This window comes from Pseudorca crassidens, chromosome 16 (genome assembly GCF_039906515.1).
Source record: "Pseudorca crassidens isolate mPseCra1 chromosome 16, mPseCra1.hap1, whole genome shotgun sequence".
Lineage (NCBI taxonomy): Eukaryota > Metazoa > Chordata > Mammalia > Artiodactyla > Delphinidae > Pseudorca > Pseudorca crassidens.
Genome location: NC_090311.1, coordinates 28057932 through 28071450, shown reverse-complemented (window position 1 = coordinate 28071450; position 13519 = coordinate 28057932). Strand labels below are relative to the sequence as shown.

At 45.6% G+C, this 13519-nt stretch overlaps 1 protein-coding gene across 3 annotated transcripts; it reads right to left on the bottom strand.

Annotated features, from left to right (window-relative positions):
* Positions 1–836: 836 nt before the first annotated feature.
* BLOC1S2 (biogenesis of lysosomal organelles complex 1 subunit 2) lies at positions 837–13483 on the bottom strand. Of its 3 annotated transcripts, none has more exons than XM_067709708.1 (5): positions 11015–13483; positions 7219–7335; positions 3750–3869; positions 2969–3073; positions 837–1661 (listed from the first exon to the last, which is right to left on the bottom strand). In XM_067709708.1, the coding sequence occupies exons 2-5, from the start codon at positions 7259–7261 to the stop codon at positions 1630–1632; spliced, it is 300 nt and encodes a 99-aa protein (XP_067565809.1). In that variant the 5' UTR covers positions 7262–7335; positions 11015–13483; the 3' UTR covers positions 837–1629. The 3 variants fall into 3 exon arrangements, with proteins under 3 accessions (XP_067565809.1, XP_067565810.1, XP_067565808.1); XM_067709709.1 differs by lacking the exon at positions 11015–13483 and adding an exon at positions 7873–8346; XM_067709707.1 differs by lacking the exon at positions 11015–13483 and adding an exon at positions 7700–7796.
* Between the last annotated feature and the right edge of the window lie 36 nt (positions 13484–13519).

Genomic DNA, 13519 nt, shown 5'->3' with positions numbered 1-13519 from the left:
ATATCCCTGATGAATATAGATGTAAAAATTCTCAAGATACTAGCAAACCAAACTCAACAGCACATTAAAAGACATATGCCATGATCAATTGGGATTTATCCCTGGGATGCAAAGATGATTCAACACACACAAATCAATAAATGTAATATACTACATTAATAGAATGAAAGATTAAAACTGGTAATTTCAGCTCTATCTTGGGAGAACCCTATATCATAAATATAATTGGGGATGTTGTCCACTTTATGTATATCAATTTCAAAATGCTAGTTTGTGTCAGGATGTGTATCTGGCTAAATGCTTCAAATCTTGTATGAAAAAGTTATAGAAAGTTTAATAAAGAGCCAAAGAGAATTACATTAGACTAGTTCACCCTCAGAAACACAAAATACGAAATACTTATTAAAAGTTTGGTTTCTAAGTTTAAAAAGTCTGGCTTTTTCAAAGAGGCCAGGAGAAGTCATGAAAGAAATCTAAGCAGGAGAAATGTGGCCAGTTTACATTTTAGAAAGATTGGTCTGCCAGCAGCCTGGACTGCAGGTTGGAGGGATATGTAAGGTAAGACCACAGCAATAGTCCAGAGAAGAAGGGGATAAATGATGGTGGACTAGAACTTAAATGGTGGGAAATGACAAAAACAGAATTAAGAACTCTTTTGGAGATGGAATTGGGGACCTCAGGCACCTTCCTAACCACTAACACCCAACTCTGGATTTGGTTGACTGTCTTCCAAACTAGACTGGTCAGTCAGTATCCTCCATTCACTGATGTCTTTAGTCTGAAAGGAAAACAGGTCCCTGCGAGCCCCCACTGACCCTGCAGACACAGTAGGAAGATATTTTATAAAAATGCTTTATTTAATGAGTAGCAGCCCGAGTGGCAGCCCTACCTCCCCACCTAACACGTACACACACGTACACATCCTGTCCTTATATTTCCAAAAGGGAGCACATGCCAAGATGATATCCATCCCCAGCCATCTGACTCATACACAGAACAGACAGGAGGGGCCCATCACATACACCAAACTATTGCAACAACACTCCTTTCACTGTTTCTCTTCAGTCTAGAAGACTTGGCCTGAAATTGTTTTAAGATTTTCTGTTATTTGCAATGTTATGGAAATGTAAATTACTGACATTCACAAGGTGACAAACTGTCAAGAACAAGACTGTTTTGTTTTCCTTTTTAAATTTAGAATCTTGTTAGCAATACATTACATCCTTAATAGAAAAAAACAACCAGTTACGCAGTAACTCAAAAACCAACCATTTGAGAAAATAATGTAGTAATCAACTGCTACCAGGGAAAACAGGCCTGCTCATTTGATTCTACTGGCAAGTCCAGGTTTATGCAAATTTGAGAGAGTCTCTGTCCTGAATGGATGATGAAGCATTCAAGTAAAAGGTAAGGAGTTATAAGCGTGAGTTTTTGAGGGATTCTGACTCAGAAGAAGTTCTTCCAGGAGTAGCCACAGTCCTTCAGTTTACTCCAATGTTGTGAAGTTTCTGGGACAACCAGCATAGCTGCCTTTTGAGGAGTTTTGACAATTCATCAGCCTCAAGATTCAGGTCTTATAAAACATTCTTCCCACATTAAAAAAGACTTTGTCCCACAGGAATAAGTTTTTCATCGCTTCTCCAGCTTCTTGTATTTGGCTTCTGTAGGGGGGAGAGGGAGAAGAAGTTATACCTTTTAAAATTGGCTCTTACAAAGATACTTTTCAGTTAGCATTTCTAGGTAAATTCAAAAACGTCTATTACATTAAAAAATATCTATTAACTTCAGTCCTCTTAGCTGTCCAAACTGTATCCAAATTATAGGCATACCTATATGGCAACTCTCATATTAGCTAAGGACAGATATTTGGATATCTGTCCAAATATAATCAATGTGCACAACTTAAGGAGTCAAATATACACACACAGAACTGAGCACCTAACATGAGTTCCCTAAGCTCTAACCCTATCAACAGTACCTGGTCAGATGCTCCACCAGGGTTAAGCAGACCTACTGGCACTTGAGCCACCAGAAGCCCTACAAAGCACAGGAAATGGCCTCTCCAGGCTCTGTCCCAGGCACCCTCTGAGAGCCAGACTGGGACTTTCAAGAAGTATGTTTCACCTTTTATTTTCTTATCCCTACCCCTCACTCTAGGAAAACAATTTTGAAAGATACAGAAATTTAAAAGACCATCAAATAAACCTCAATGTTATGGATTCCCTTTTTCTTTAAAACCTTGAAAGCATCTGGCACAAGGCCTTCTAAAGTTCACAGTCACCATTTAGTAAATTTAATTGTGGACAATGAAACTGCTAACCGCCACGCATGTCTCAGTCTGCTACAAACCAATCTTTTGAAGTAGTCAACTACTGTCAATGATAAAAATAAAATAATGTGTAAATTATATCTAGGCTAAAAACAACTGCATTATTTTTAATCATGGATATGAGAGCCAGAGTCAATTAACAAGGCATCAGTACTAGTGCCAGTTTCCTCCTTAAAGGAAAAGTAACCCTTCAAGAAAGCCTTGATTGACTACTCTGTTTCTTAAGACATGTATCTACGTTATTAAAGATGCTTCAGCCTTGAGCTTTGTAATCAATCAGACCTAGTTTGAAATACAGCTCTTCTATATACTAGCTTTGTGTCCTTAAGCAAGTTATAACCCCTTCAACCACAGTTTCCTCTTCAATAGAATGGGGATAAAAATCATGTACTTACCTCAGAGACTGAAGGATAAAAAACATAACAGACACAAAATATTAAGAACAGTGCCTGATATATCATTAAGTACTCAGGAAATGTTATTTTATTATTGTCACTAATAAAACGTTACTTTCAAGAGGTTTTGTGAAGATTAAAATAGATCACGGTAGGCACATCATAAATGTTAACCATCTTATTATATAAGGTCATACTGGCAGGAGGGTACTCATCAAATCAAAACAGAAATAAAAATGGTTACCCAGTTTTTTTGAATACGCATCCAACTTGTAGGCTGCCTGCTCAAGAGCTGCTACCTGCTCCTCAATTACATTGATCTGATCCAGATAAGGCTGTAGTCCAGCATCTTTAAAAACAAAGACAGACCACAGGTTCATACAACATCAACAAGGAGTGCAGAAAAAAGTGGAAAGTAAGCATGCTAGTGTCTCTCCAGCTCTGCCTAAGACAGAGTGGGTGGAGTGACATGATTCTGATCACTAGCAGGCAGACGCCGTAGAAGACAGTAGCTAGCTGATCAGGTATGACGGTGACCTAAACAAAGTTAAGTCTCTCTCATCTACTGGTTTTCCTCTCTTAAATTCCTTGCTCCTCAAGCAATCTTTCCGTTACTGATTCGGCTTCTTGGGTACTCCCAGACCAAGAAGGAGAGCCCTAAAGACAGGGAACACAAGTATAAGTCAATGGGGAAATATATTCTACCAGTCTAAAGCAGCATTTTCCAATTATAGATGTTCTGGTTTTCTGTTTATAAAGTAGTCCTTTATAGGTTTCACTGTTAAATTAATTCACTGTTTTTCCAGGAATAAACAGATCAAATCAAGATTCAGAAGCAGAAATAACCATACCACCAAAGCATGCTAATCCTCACAATGGAAGAAATTCACCTTAATTTTCTAATTCACTTTTAGAAAATGAGCTCCCTGAGGACAGGGGCCATGTTCCCTTCCCTTCTCCACTGCCTCAAGCACAAAAGAACATTAAATACAAACACGTTTAATTGTAAAAAAATTATTACTTACACTTCTGGTTTAAGTCCTTTAAGTTTCTACTAATGTTTATAGCAATATCTTTCATTTCAAGATACTTCAGGCTGGTTAGTTTATTCATATTTTCCAGAAGCTTATAGTCTTCACTGGTGGCTTTAAAACAAACAGAAGAAAAAAAAAAACAAAACAGAAGATGTGATGCCTTTAAGATCTTTTTAGATAACTAGAATGTGGAATTAAATACCAAATGGTAGTTCAAGGCAGGACCTAGGGATTGTCAAAGAAGCAGGCCACTTTTGATCTATGACATTTATACTCAGCCTATGTACTCTAAATGTCTAAGTAGAAATTCAGGCAACAATCAGCAAACTATTTAAACCAAATAAACTCCAGAAGCTTCAGGATCTTAGTTAGAAAGGAAAATGATAAACTCATGTACCAAGAAAAGGGAGGTGAAACAGTCTTGGTACTTCTACAACATGAAAACATATAATTTGGCAGACTGCAGCATAAATACATATATATATCAAAATATATATAAAGTCAACTAGGACCTCAACACTTCTTAGCAACTCATTTATTACTTGTGATTCTGTACTCCATTTTATACACTGGCTTCCAAACCATTTGCCTGCTTCTCACATCCTCAATTCCCTTCCCCATCCCTACTCAAAGCAAATGGCCTTTACTCCAACTTTCCCAAAAGCCAAGCCCACTTACATAAACTGCCTCAATCTTTCTGCCTCACTTCCAAACTTCTCTGTACCCCAGTGTCTTCTCAAGAGGCAGAAGCGTTCCTGTTCTCGCCACGACAGCTCCTCCTCCTGTGCGCCGATCCCAACCCTTCTACCTCTTCAGGGCCTCGCTTCAGTATCTCCTTTCCCTTGCCCTTCCAAACTCTCTCTCCATCCTGGCACCTTCCTCTCTATCTAGAAATATATTCCGGTTTCCTCCAGCCCAAAAGCACTCCCTCTATTGTACACCTACATCATTTGCTCAGTAAAGCAAAGGAGCTTCACTGCTAACCCTTCTGAAAGAGTAGCTTACACTCACTGCTTCCTACTCCTCACCATTCACTCATGTAAACCCTTCCAGTCTGGTCTCTGTCCCCACCACCCAGAAAAATGACAAGCTCCAAGGTAATCAGTGCTCTCTGAACCACCAAATCCATGGCCTTTTCTCAGTTATTATACTCCTGGGCCTCTCCATAACATCTGACACTACTGATCTCTCTCTCTTCATGAAACACTCATTTCCCTCGGCTGCTATAGCATTTTCTAACTGCTCTTTTTGAGTTTCTATACCAGATCTCTTCTCATCTAACCCCCTTAACTATCAGTTCTCAACTTTCCCTCAGCTGTGACACATGGCTGATGTTTACATGGGTGGCACATTTCCATGGGCATTCCCAGGGTTATGCTAGCTTCCTTTCAAACTCAAAAAAGTATCTGTATAGGTAAGAATGACAATCATAGGGAAATTACAATCCACTTAAAATTCATTTTGTAATAAATCATTTGGAAACCTAGGGACTTTAAGTACTGTTAATAAAAACAAATTAATGCCCAGTACAGGCATTCCCTGAGATTTTAGTCCAGGTCCTCTTACCTACCTCTATGGTCTTCCCTGGCAGTCTCATTCTGCACAGCCTCAACTCACTCTGCTATGCAGGTGACTTCCAAATCTGTTTCTCCTGCTCTGACCACTGTCTGAGCTCTGGATTCACATGTTGAAGTCACCTGGATGTCTTGATAACAGTCACCTGAGTGTCCCAGTAATAACTAAAATCAGCCAAGTCAAAACTGAAAATATTATTTTCACACTAAACATGGTTCCTCTTTCCAACCTGCCTATTTTGGCTGATGACACCACCCAGGCTTAAAACTGCAGACACATCTTAAGCTGCTCCCATCCCTTAACACCCACTTCAACAAGTCCTATAAATTCCACTTCTATAATGTTCTTGCATCCATGCTCCCCTCCCCATTCCTTTTACCATCACTCTGTCACAGACGGTTACTTTTCATCTGAAATATTGCTCTTCTGTGTCTCCTCCATATCCATACTCTCACTGCTATCAAATGAGTCTCTCTCAAACAAGGGTCACACACTCAAATACCCAGGAGCCAACAATATTATGTAAATGAGTGAAGCAAGCCAGGTGTTTGCATTTTAAATGCAAGATTACTCACTTCTACAAAGAAATACACTCTCCCACTTCTTGGAACCTATGATCCTCTTAGTCTTAGTCTATCATTTACTTTACCAATTTTGATAGACATTGGTACAGAAAACCATTTCTGTACCACTACTAAAAAAACAACAGTAAGAACAGTAATAAATGGCAACTGACACCAGGTCTCAGTTAAAGGGAGAAAACAGGGAGTAGTTGGGGACAAACTGCACAGCGCTGGTCCATTTAAAGGAGACAATGCCCAACTCTAGCCAATTAGAGCCTTGCAAGAATGGGGGACTACTACTGCCAAATCTTTGGAATTTTTAAAGAAAAGCCAAAAAAAAAAAAAATCTAGATTTTGTTGCTTGGTTTCTTTTGCTCAGAAATAAACAAACAAATAAATAAATAGGCTGTTGGAGACTCAACCCCTCCTGTTCTGCACCAAGCATTTTCCCATACATTCTGGTTCATACATTTAGCTCACAGCAACTTCCTGGGGAAGTGAAACAACATAACAGCCTTTATGAAAAGCCACACTGGACCAGACTTCATTTTTTAGACCCTCCTCCACACATGGGTCATGTGTTCACCTGGAAATACACACTGGACCAAAAAATTAATCATGTCCCAAAGGGTGGGAGAGACGAACCTAATAGATCCTTAAATCTGCAGGTCACTCCCCATTTCCCGGTAACCTCGTAAATACACCTGCTTAGCCAACAAACTGCTTGCTTATACCACCTCACTCACCAGTCATTTCCCACTTTCTGGCCAATCAGTCGCTTTACAGCCCTGTTCAAAATGCACCTCCCCCAAAGAAGCACTTCTTGATGAATTCTTTTTTGTTTTCTCAGCCTCAGTCTACACTACGGAGGCCTGCAGGGCTGTATTAAGTATTCTTATGTGTTTCTGTACCGAATTTTTTTTGTTCAAGTACAGTTGATTTACAATGTTGTGTTAATCACTGCTGTACAGCAAAGTGATTCAGCTATACGTATACATACATTCTTTTTTCTTTACATTCCTTTCCATTATGGTTTATCATAGGCTATTGAATATAGTTCTCTGTGCTATGCAGTAGGACCTCGTTGTTTATCCTGTGTTGCTGAAAGTAATTCGTGAATTTCTCCAGGGAACGGATGGACTTCTTTCCTACTCATTCTTGACCTCCCCAAACTTCCACCAGGCATGTTTCGAGGTGTGTGGGGTTAGGGAGGGAGCCGCAGACTGACGCTGCTAAAGCACCTCACAGGCCTACCAGGGCCAAACCCCAGCTCCAGCGAGTGGTGCCTGGAACTAGCGGAATCAACCCGGACCCCGCCTCACCCGTCAGTTCCCCAGTCAGGTAAGTTGCCATCTTGGAGAACATGTCCCGGCAGAGTTCAGTGATGTCAGCCTCAGCGGGCTCCTTTGCTTCCTCAGCGGTCTCCACGGCGGCATCATCTGGATCAAAAGAGAATGAGTAAGGGTCCCGCCCTGCCCTGGTCCTAATCTAGCCACAGACGCCTCTCCCTACATCCCTCCACCTGTCCTCATTGCATCAAATCGGCTCCATTCTCCATGTGCCGTAATTTCGAGTCCCTCACTTCGTCCCTGCCCCACCTGACACGCCAACTCTGCTCCCTTGCACCAGCCTCAGTTCACACTCTACCCCGCGGCCAAACCTTCTCAGTCGCCCTGACAGGACAAACACGCGTACACACAGGCGCGCCCCTCCGACCTGCCCGCTCCCGCCAGGCACCTCGGGCCCGTAACCCAGAGCCCCAGGCCTCCCACTGGACACTTCGTCCCCATCCACTCCGCATACCCCGAACGGGCTCCTCGCGGTGGGTCTCTGGGACACCCTCGGCCGCCGCCGCCATGCCCAGCCCCGTGCTGCTTCTGGGTCTGGGATGCCTGCGCATGCGCGCCGGGCGTGCCCCGCCCTCCCCGCCCGGAGTTCATTGCCCTGTGATTCTGCGCTTCTGGGCTAAGCCATACCGCAAGGAATGCGTGATAGCCAAGCGTAGGCACCAAGCCGAATTTGAAGCTAAAATAAGCTTCGTGAGTCGATCAGATGCCAAGAGTCCGATGTCTGGAACAAAGGATGCGCTCAATTCTGCGGCCACTCCCTGGCGGAATCACTAGCCTAGTAAGACCTCTCTGGGATGGGTCGAGCCCAGTGCGGCCTGCTGACTAAAATAACCGGAGACAAGTTAGCCCCTCCCCAGAGAATCCTCACCCCGGCTGCTATTAGTCACTGAAAGACTGCTCAAGGAATCCTTGCTTTTGAAGATAGTCTCATCTAGGCTCTGGGAAACCTTCAGGCATTATCCCTGAGCCGAAATACTCTCCCTTCCTATGTCCTAGGTTAATATCGGCTCATTGGACCTTTTTTCCCAAACTTCAGTCTGGCACCTACACCTCTTGGGTTGATACAGCGTTTCTTTGTTTATTTACTTTTGGCTGTGTTGGGTCCTTGTTGCTGCGCATGGGCCTTTTCTAGTTGCAGCGAGTGGGGGCTACTCATCATTATGGTGCATGGACTTCTCATTGCTGTGGCTTCTCTTCTTGCGGAGCATGAGCTCTAGGCTTGTGGGCTTCAGTAGTTGTGGCTCGCAGGCTCTAGAGCACAGGCTCGGTAGTTGTGGCGCACGGGCTTAGTTACTCCGTAGCATGTGGGATCTTCCAGACCAGGGCTCGAACCCGTGTCCCCTGCACTGGCAGGCGGATTCTTAACCACTGCTCCACCAGGGAAGTCCCGAAACAGCCTTTCTTGAAGAAAGCTTAGATCATAATTTTTTAGGACTGAGGATACACTCTGGTTATCTTAATTGCATTCAGCTGTTTCACAAGACTTCTGGGTGTATAGATTGTATTTGATGGGATGGGAGAATGCAGGTGGGTGAAGGGAATGGATGAAAAAAGAAACTGGAGAGCAATGGAAGGTGCAGAATGAGGGAGGGATAAAGGTCACAGGGGCAGAGAGAGGGGATAGATATCAGGTCTCAGGATGCAGGCCTATATATCCAGAATCTTGGTGTAGGAGTTTTTTGTCTTATTCCTACTTATCCTCCATCTGCACTCTCACTGCCCACACCCAACAGCGCACACATGCACACACAAACACACACACCATAATCTCTTCACTCTAAGGACCAGGCCTCCCTAGGTCACTGTCTCCACTCCCTCCAATGGTAGTGTCCACTATTTCAAACTATTCCTATGAGTCAGAAATTTTTCTTTCAGAACTCGTGGGGCAGCCAGCTTCTTCACATTGTCACTGCCTCAACTCTACACCTCCCAGCAGGGATGAGCTTTCTCCAGCCCAGGTACAAGGATGGTTCACAGTTCCGGACTCTCTTCTTTCCCCTGCAGTCCCCGAAGCAAGTGCAAAGTCCTGGTTTTCCTAAGGATTTTTATTGATAATCACCAGGCAAACCCACATTGTCCTATGGAAGAGAGTCAGAGTCCCCCACATTTTATCCAAATATCTCGGAATCCTGAGGTCATTTCTTTGCCAGCTTCTCCTCAGGCTCCATCTCTGTCCTGGTTTACAGCCCCCTCAGTGTTCAGTGACATGTCTGGAGGTAGGCTCTTCCACTGAGTCTTCCTGGACTTTTTTTTTTTTTTTGCGGTACGCGGGCCTCTCACTGCTGTGGCCTCTCCTGTTGCGGAGCACAGGCTCCGGATGCGCAGGCTCAGCGGCCATGGCTCACGGGCCTAGCCGCTCCGCGGCATGTGGGATCTTCCCGGACCGGGGCACGAACCCGTGTCCCCTGCATCGGCAGGCAGACTCTCAACCACTGCGCCACCAGGGAAGCCCATCTTCCTGGACTTTGCTGGGGAAGGCTAGGGGAGGTCACCACTCCAACTCCTCTGCAACATTGTACTCTCCCCACAAGAGAAAGTGTCCTCTCTGGCTTCCCCTTCTCTTTCACAGGGAAACCCTATAGGGAAGACATGAACCCCATGGGTACTGGCAGTAGATCTCTAGATGCACAGAGGAAAAGGTTCACTGGCAAGTAGGAAGACATCTAGATATTGCTGTTCTCTCAGCTTCTACTTTTTTCACAAATCATGGCTATCGAGATGCTTAGGAAAGTTATTACCCTCCTTTCCTTTATTATTTTTTATTGACTTTAAAAAAAATCATCACAGCAGAGTTCAGAGCACAGGGAGTGAGAGGCCCAGCGGGAGGTATTTCACAGAGTTACACACAGAAACGTTGGCTCAGAAGGCCAGGCACAGGGCGGGACTCAGCAGCAGCAGTGGTGGGACCCGCTGCCCTAGAAGTGGAGGGCGTGTGCTGAGGGGGCTTATGGGGAGGTGGTGACAGAGGAGCCTGCTGTCTGATGCTTTAGGACCCCTCCCCCACCACTCTCCTGCCTGCCCTGGAGTCCCCAGGGGGCTGGAGTCACAGCTGGGGCTGCCTGCAGGTGCTCCCAAATGCCTTGTTCCCGTTGTTGGAAGAAAAAGTGACAGGTCATTTGGAGGAGGAGTTTTGTGTCCCACTTTTCCTTTTACCTGGATCTGTTTCTCCAACCCCAGACACTCTCCTAGAGGCTAAGGCTGCCCTCAAGGCCAGAGCAACCAACTTCAGGTCTTCCCTCCAACCCCCACCTCCACGATTCACTGACTACTGGGAACATGTTGCCCCAGGAGCCTGAAACATTGGTCTTTCAAAAATGTTTTGCCTCGGGCTTCCCTGGTGGCACAGTGGTTAAGAATCTGCCTGCCAATGCAGGGGACACAGGTTCGAGCCCTGGTCCGGGAAGATCTCACATGCCTTGAAGCAACTAAGCCCGTGCACCACAACTACTGAGCCTGTGCTCTAGAGCCTGCGAGCCACAACTACTGAGCCCACGTGTCACAACTACTGAAGCCTGTGCGCCTAGAGCCCGTGCTCCGCAACAAGAGAAGCCACTGCAATGAGAAACCCGTGCACCGGAACAAATAGTAGCCCCCGCTCGCCGCAACTAGAGAAAGCCCGCACACAGCAATGAAGACCCAACGCAGCCAAAAACAAATAAATAAATAAATGTATTTTTTAAAAAAAATGTTTTGCCTCTACCCACTGAGTGGAAAAGCTGGTAGAGTTCAACTGTGGGAGCCGAGAGGATCCAGGTGAGAGATCACTCACCATGCCTGGAAAGGGAGCCAGCTGCCCTTTCTTCTCCAGCGTCGGCAGCTTTGAGCCCATGGCATCAATCTGGGTCATGACTCCTTCCAGGACAGTCTCCAGCTGCACAACTCTCCTTGTGAGCCTGTGCAAGATTTGAGAGAGACCGAGGGAGCAGAAACGTGTGTGGAGGGCTGGGTGATTCCAGGGATAGGGGGTACAGAAGAGTGTGTGTCTGGATGGGAGCAAGGAAGGTAAGGCCCAGCCTTGTCAGGAGAATTAAAGGGGGAGAGGGGTTTTCCCTGGGGTAGTACAGGGAATTGGAAGGCTGTGGAAAGAAGCTCAAGGTAGGATGACATAAACACAGTCAGCCCCGGGCCCCCGGGCTGCACGTACATGTAGAATTCTTCTCCTGAAACCCAGCCACCTGCTTTGGCAGCCTCTGGACTCGACTCGCCTGGTGGGCTACTCACACTGGACCGGTGCAGGTTCTCAGTCTCAGCGGTGAGGGCCACCTGATCAGGAGGTCAGAGAGCAGAGAGAAGATGACTGGGAAGCCGTCAGGTCCTGCTCCATCACCTGCTCTACCGGGCTCGCGGGACCGGGCTTCGGGCTCCAGTGCTTGCTGTTCCCCTTCCCTCTCAGACTCTGGAGACAACAGAATCAGAATGGTCATGCTGAACACAAAGCTGGCCTAACCTCTGGGAGAGAATCACCTCCACAAGAAACAAAACACAAGCTCCTTGAAGCATTGATGAATGAGGCGCTCACTAGAAGCCAATTCCGTTTGGGAGAGCAGGGACAGTGTCCTGGCACTGTTCCTTTTACCCTTGGCTTTTTGGTCTATACTGGATAGGGATGAAGCAGGCATAGCAGGGGCAGCTAAGGATCAGAGTTGGAGAACCCCAAGGAGGAGGCAGCTGCTCAGAAGGAATTGTCAGGGATTCTCAGACAATTGGTCCTTTTCTCCCTAAGACGACGTGTTAGAGCAATGGTGATCAACCTTGGCTATGCACTGCAGTCCCTGGGGGGTTGTAAAAAGGACTGATGGCTGGGCCTCCCAGCTCCCCCAGAGATTCTGGTCTAGGGTGTGTGGCCTGAGCATGAGGATTTTTTTAAAGCTCTCCGGGGCGTTCTAATATGCAGCAGTTTGAGAACCACTATTCTAGAGAGTTCTTTCCTGCCCATCTGTCAGAGGACTTCCAGTTTGGGCTTGTGTTCCAGGTGTGCTGGCAGGGAGGGTAGGGTGAGCAGTTTCCTTGTAGCCTGTCCACCAGCCAGGCTCACCCTTTCCTCCTCCAGGTCCTGCCGCATTTCTTCCTGCTCTTTCTCATCCAGGATGTGATTCCCATCTTAGTCAAACCTGGTGAAGGCAGCCGTGAGCTCAGTGATCTCATGCTCTATGTGCCCCAGCCTGAGGAAAACATGGTGGTGAAATGACTTCTGACCTGCCGTGGCTGGGAGCTTTCCGTTATGGACTCCCCACTCTTTTTTGCTAGACTCTGGCAAGAGCCTTGCTCTCTAGGGAAGAAGGGGGCCACACGAGAAAGCCAGGATATCCAAGATGTAGCGATTTGACCCCCCAAGAAATCACTTGAATCTATTTCTTCCTTCCCTGACTCCTGCTGACTAGGTTCAGGCCCTCATGATCTCCTAAAGGAATTACTGCGAAATCTCTTTGCCTCCAGATAACCTGCCCTCTCCCCCACACCCCCTGCCCTATGGTCTTCCCTTCCCCTGAAATCCATCCTTCATAATGCAATTAGAGTAATTAACCTTTCTAAAGTACAAGACTAAATATACCCCTTCCCTGCTTAAAATCCCTCCTGGGCACCCTATTGTTTGAATAGAGTAGTGGTGTTCAAGGCTTTTCCCAGTGTGACCTTAGCCCATTTCTCTGGCCTCATCTGCTCTGCCCGACCTTTCATCTGATACCTTGCAATGCTCAGCTACTTATTACTCCTGTATATGTTGCTCAATTTCATACCTCTTTGCCTTTGTATATGCTTTTATTACCCCATGCTCCCTCTCTTCTAGTTACTTCTATTGTGGAACTTGTTCAGTGATTCTGTTTATTTGCTTACAGACTCTATGAACTCCTGGAGGACAAAGACTTTGTCTCATTCAACTGTGTGCCTGGCTCACAGCTGGTGCTCACAATATATTTGTTCAATGCTTGTTTATATGTTTAACTGGGAAGCAGGGAGAGGATGGCTAAGGAAATAGACCTGTGTTTGTGGGGGAGCATAGAAGGAAGATCAGAGTTTTATGCTGATCTTAGTTGGGAATGAGGGAATGTCTATGATGATTAGGGTATCATTATTACACTAGTCCTAAGAGTTGTTCAACAAGGTCCAGAATATCATAGAACATTGTCAGAGTCCTTTAAACCAAGGGCACAGTTCTGAAGGTCAGGATCAGAGACCTATAAACCAAGGTCAAAGGCCTGTAAGCCAAGGTCAAAGGCCCACTGTCCAAGGTCAGAGGCTTATAGGCAAAGGATGTATGCTTGAGGGTCAAGGACTT

Bases quoted from the DNA above. Each gene is read 5' to 3' on its own strand.
- BLOC1S2 (XM_067709707.1), bottom strand. From the start codon at position 7,796: ATGCGCAGGCATCCCAGACCCAGAAGCAGCACGGGGCTGGGCATGGCG. The intron at 7,336-7,699 runs GTATGCGGAGTG...CTTTTGATCCAG, and splicing joins CCGCGAGGAGCCCGTTCGGG to ATGATGCCGCCGTGGAGACC. The intron at 3,074-3,749 runs GTAAGTAATAAT...TTGTTTTTAAAG, and splicing joins AAAGGACTTAAACCAGAAGT to ATGCTGGACTACAGCCTTAT.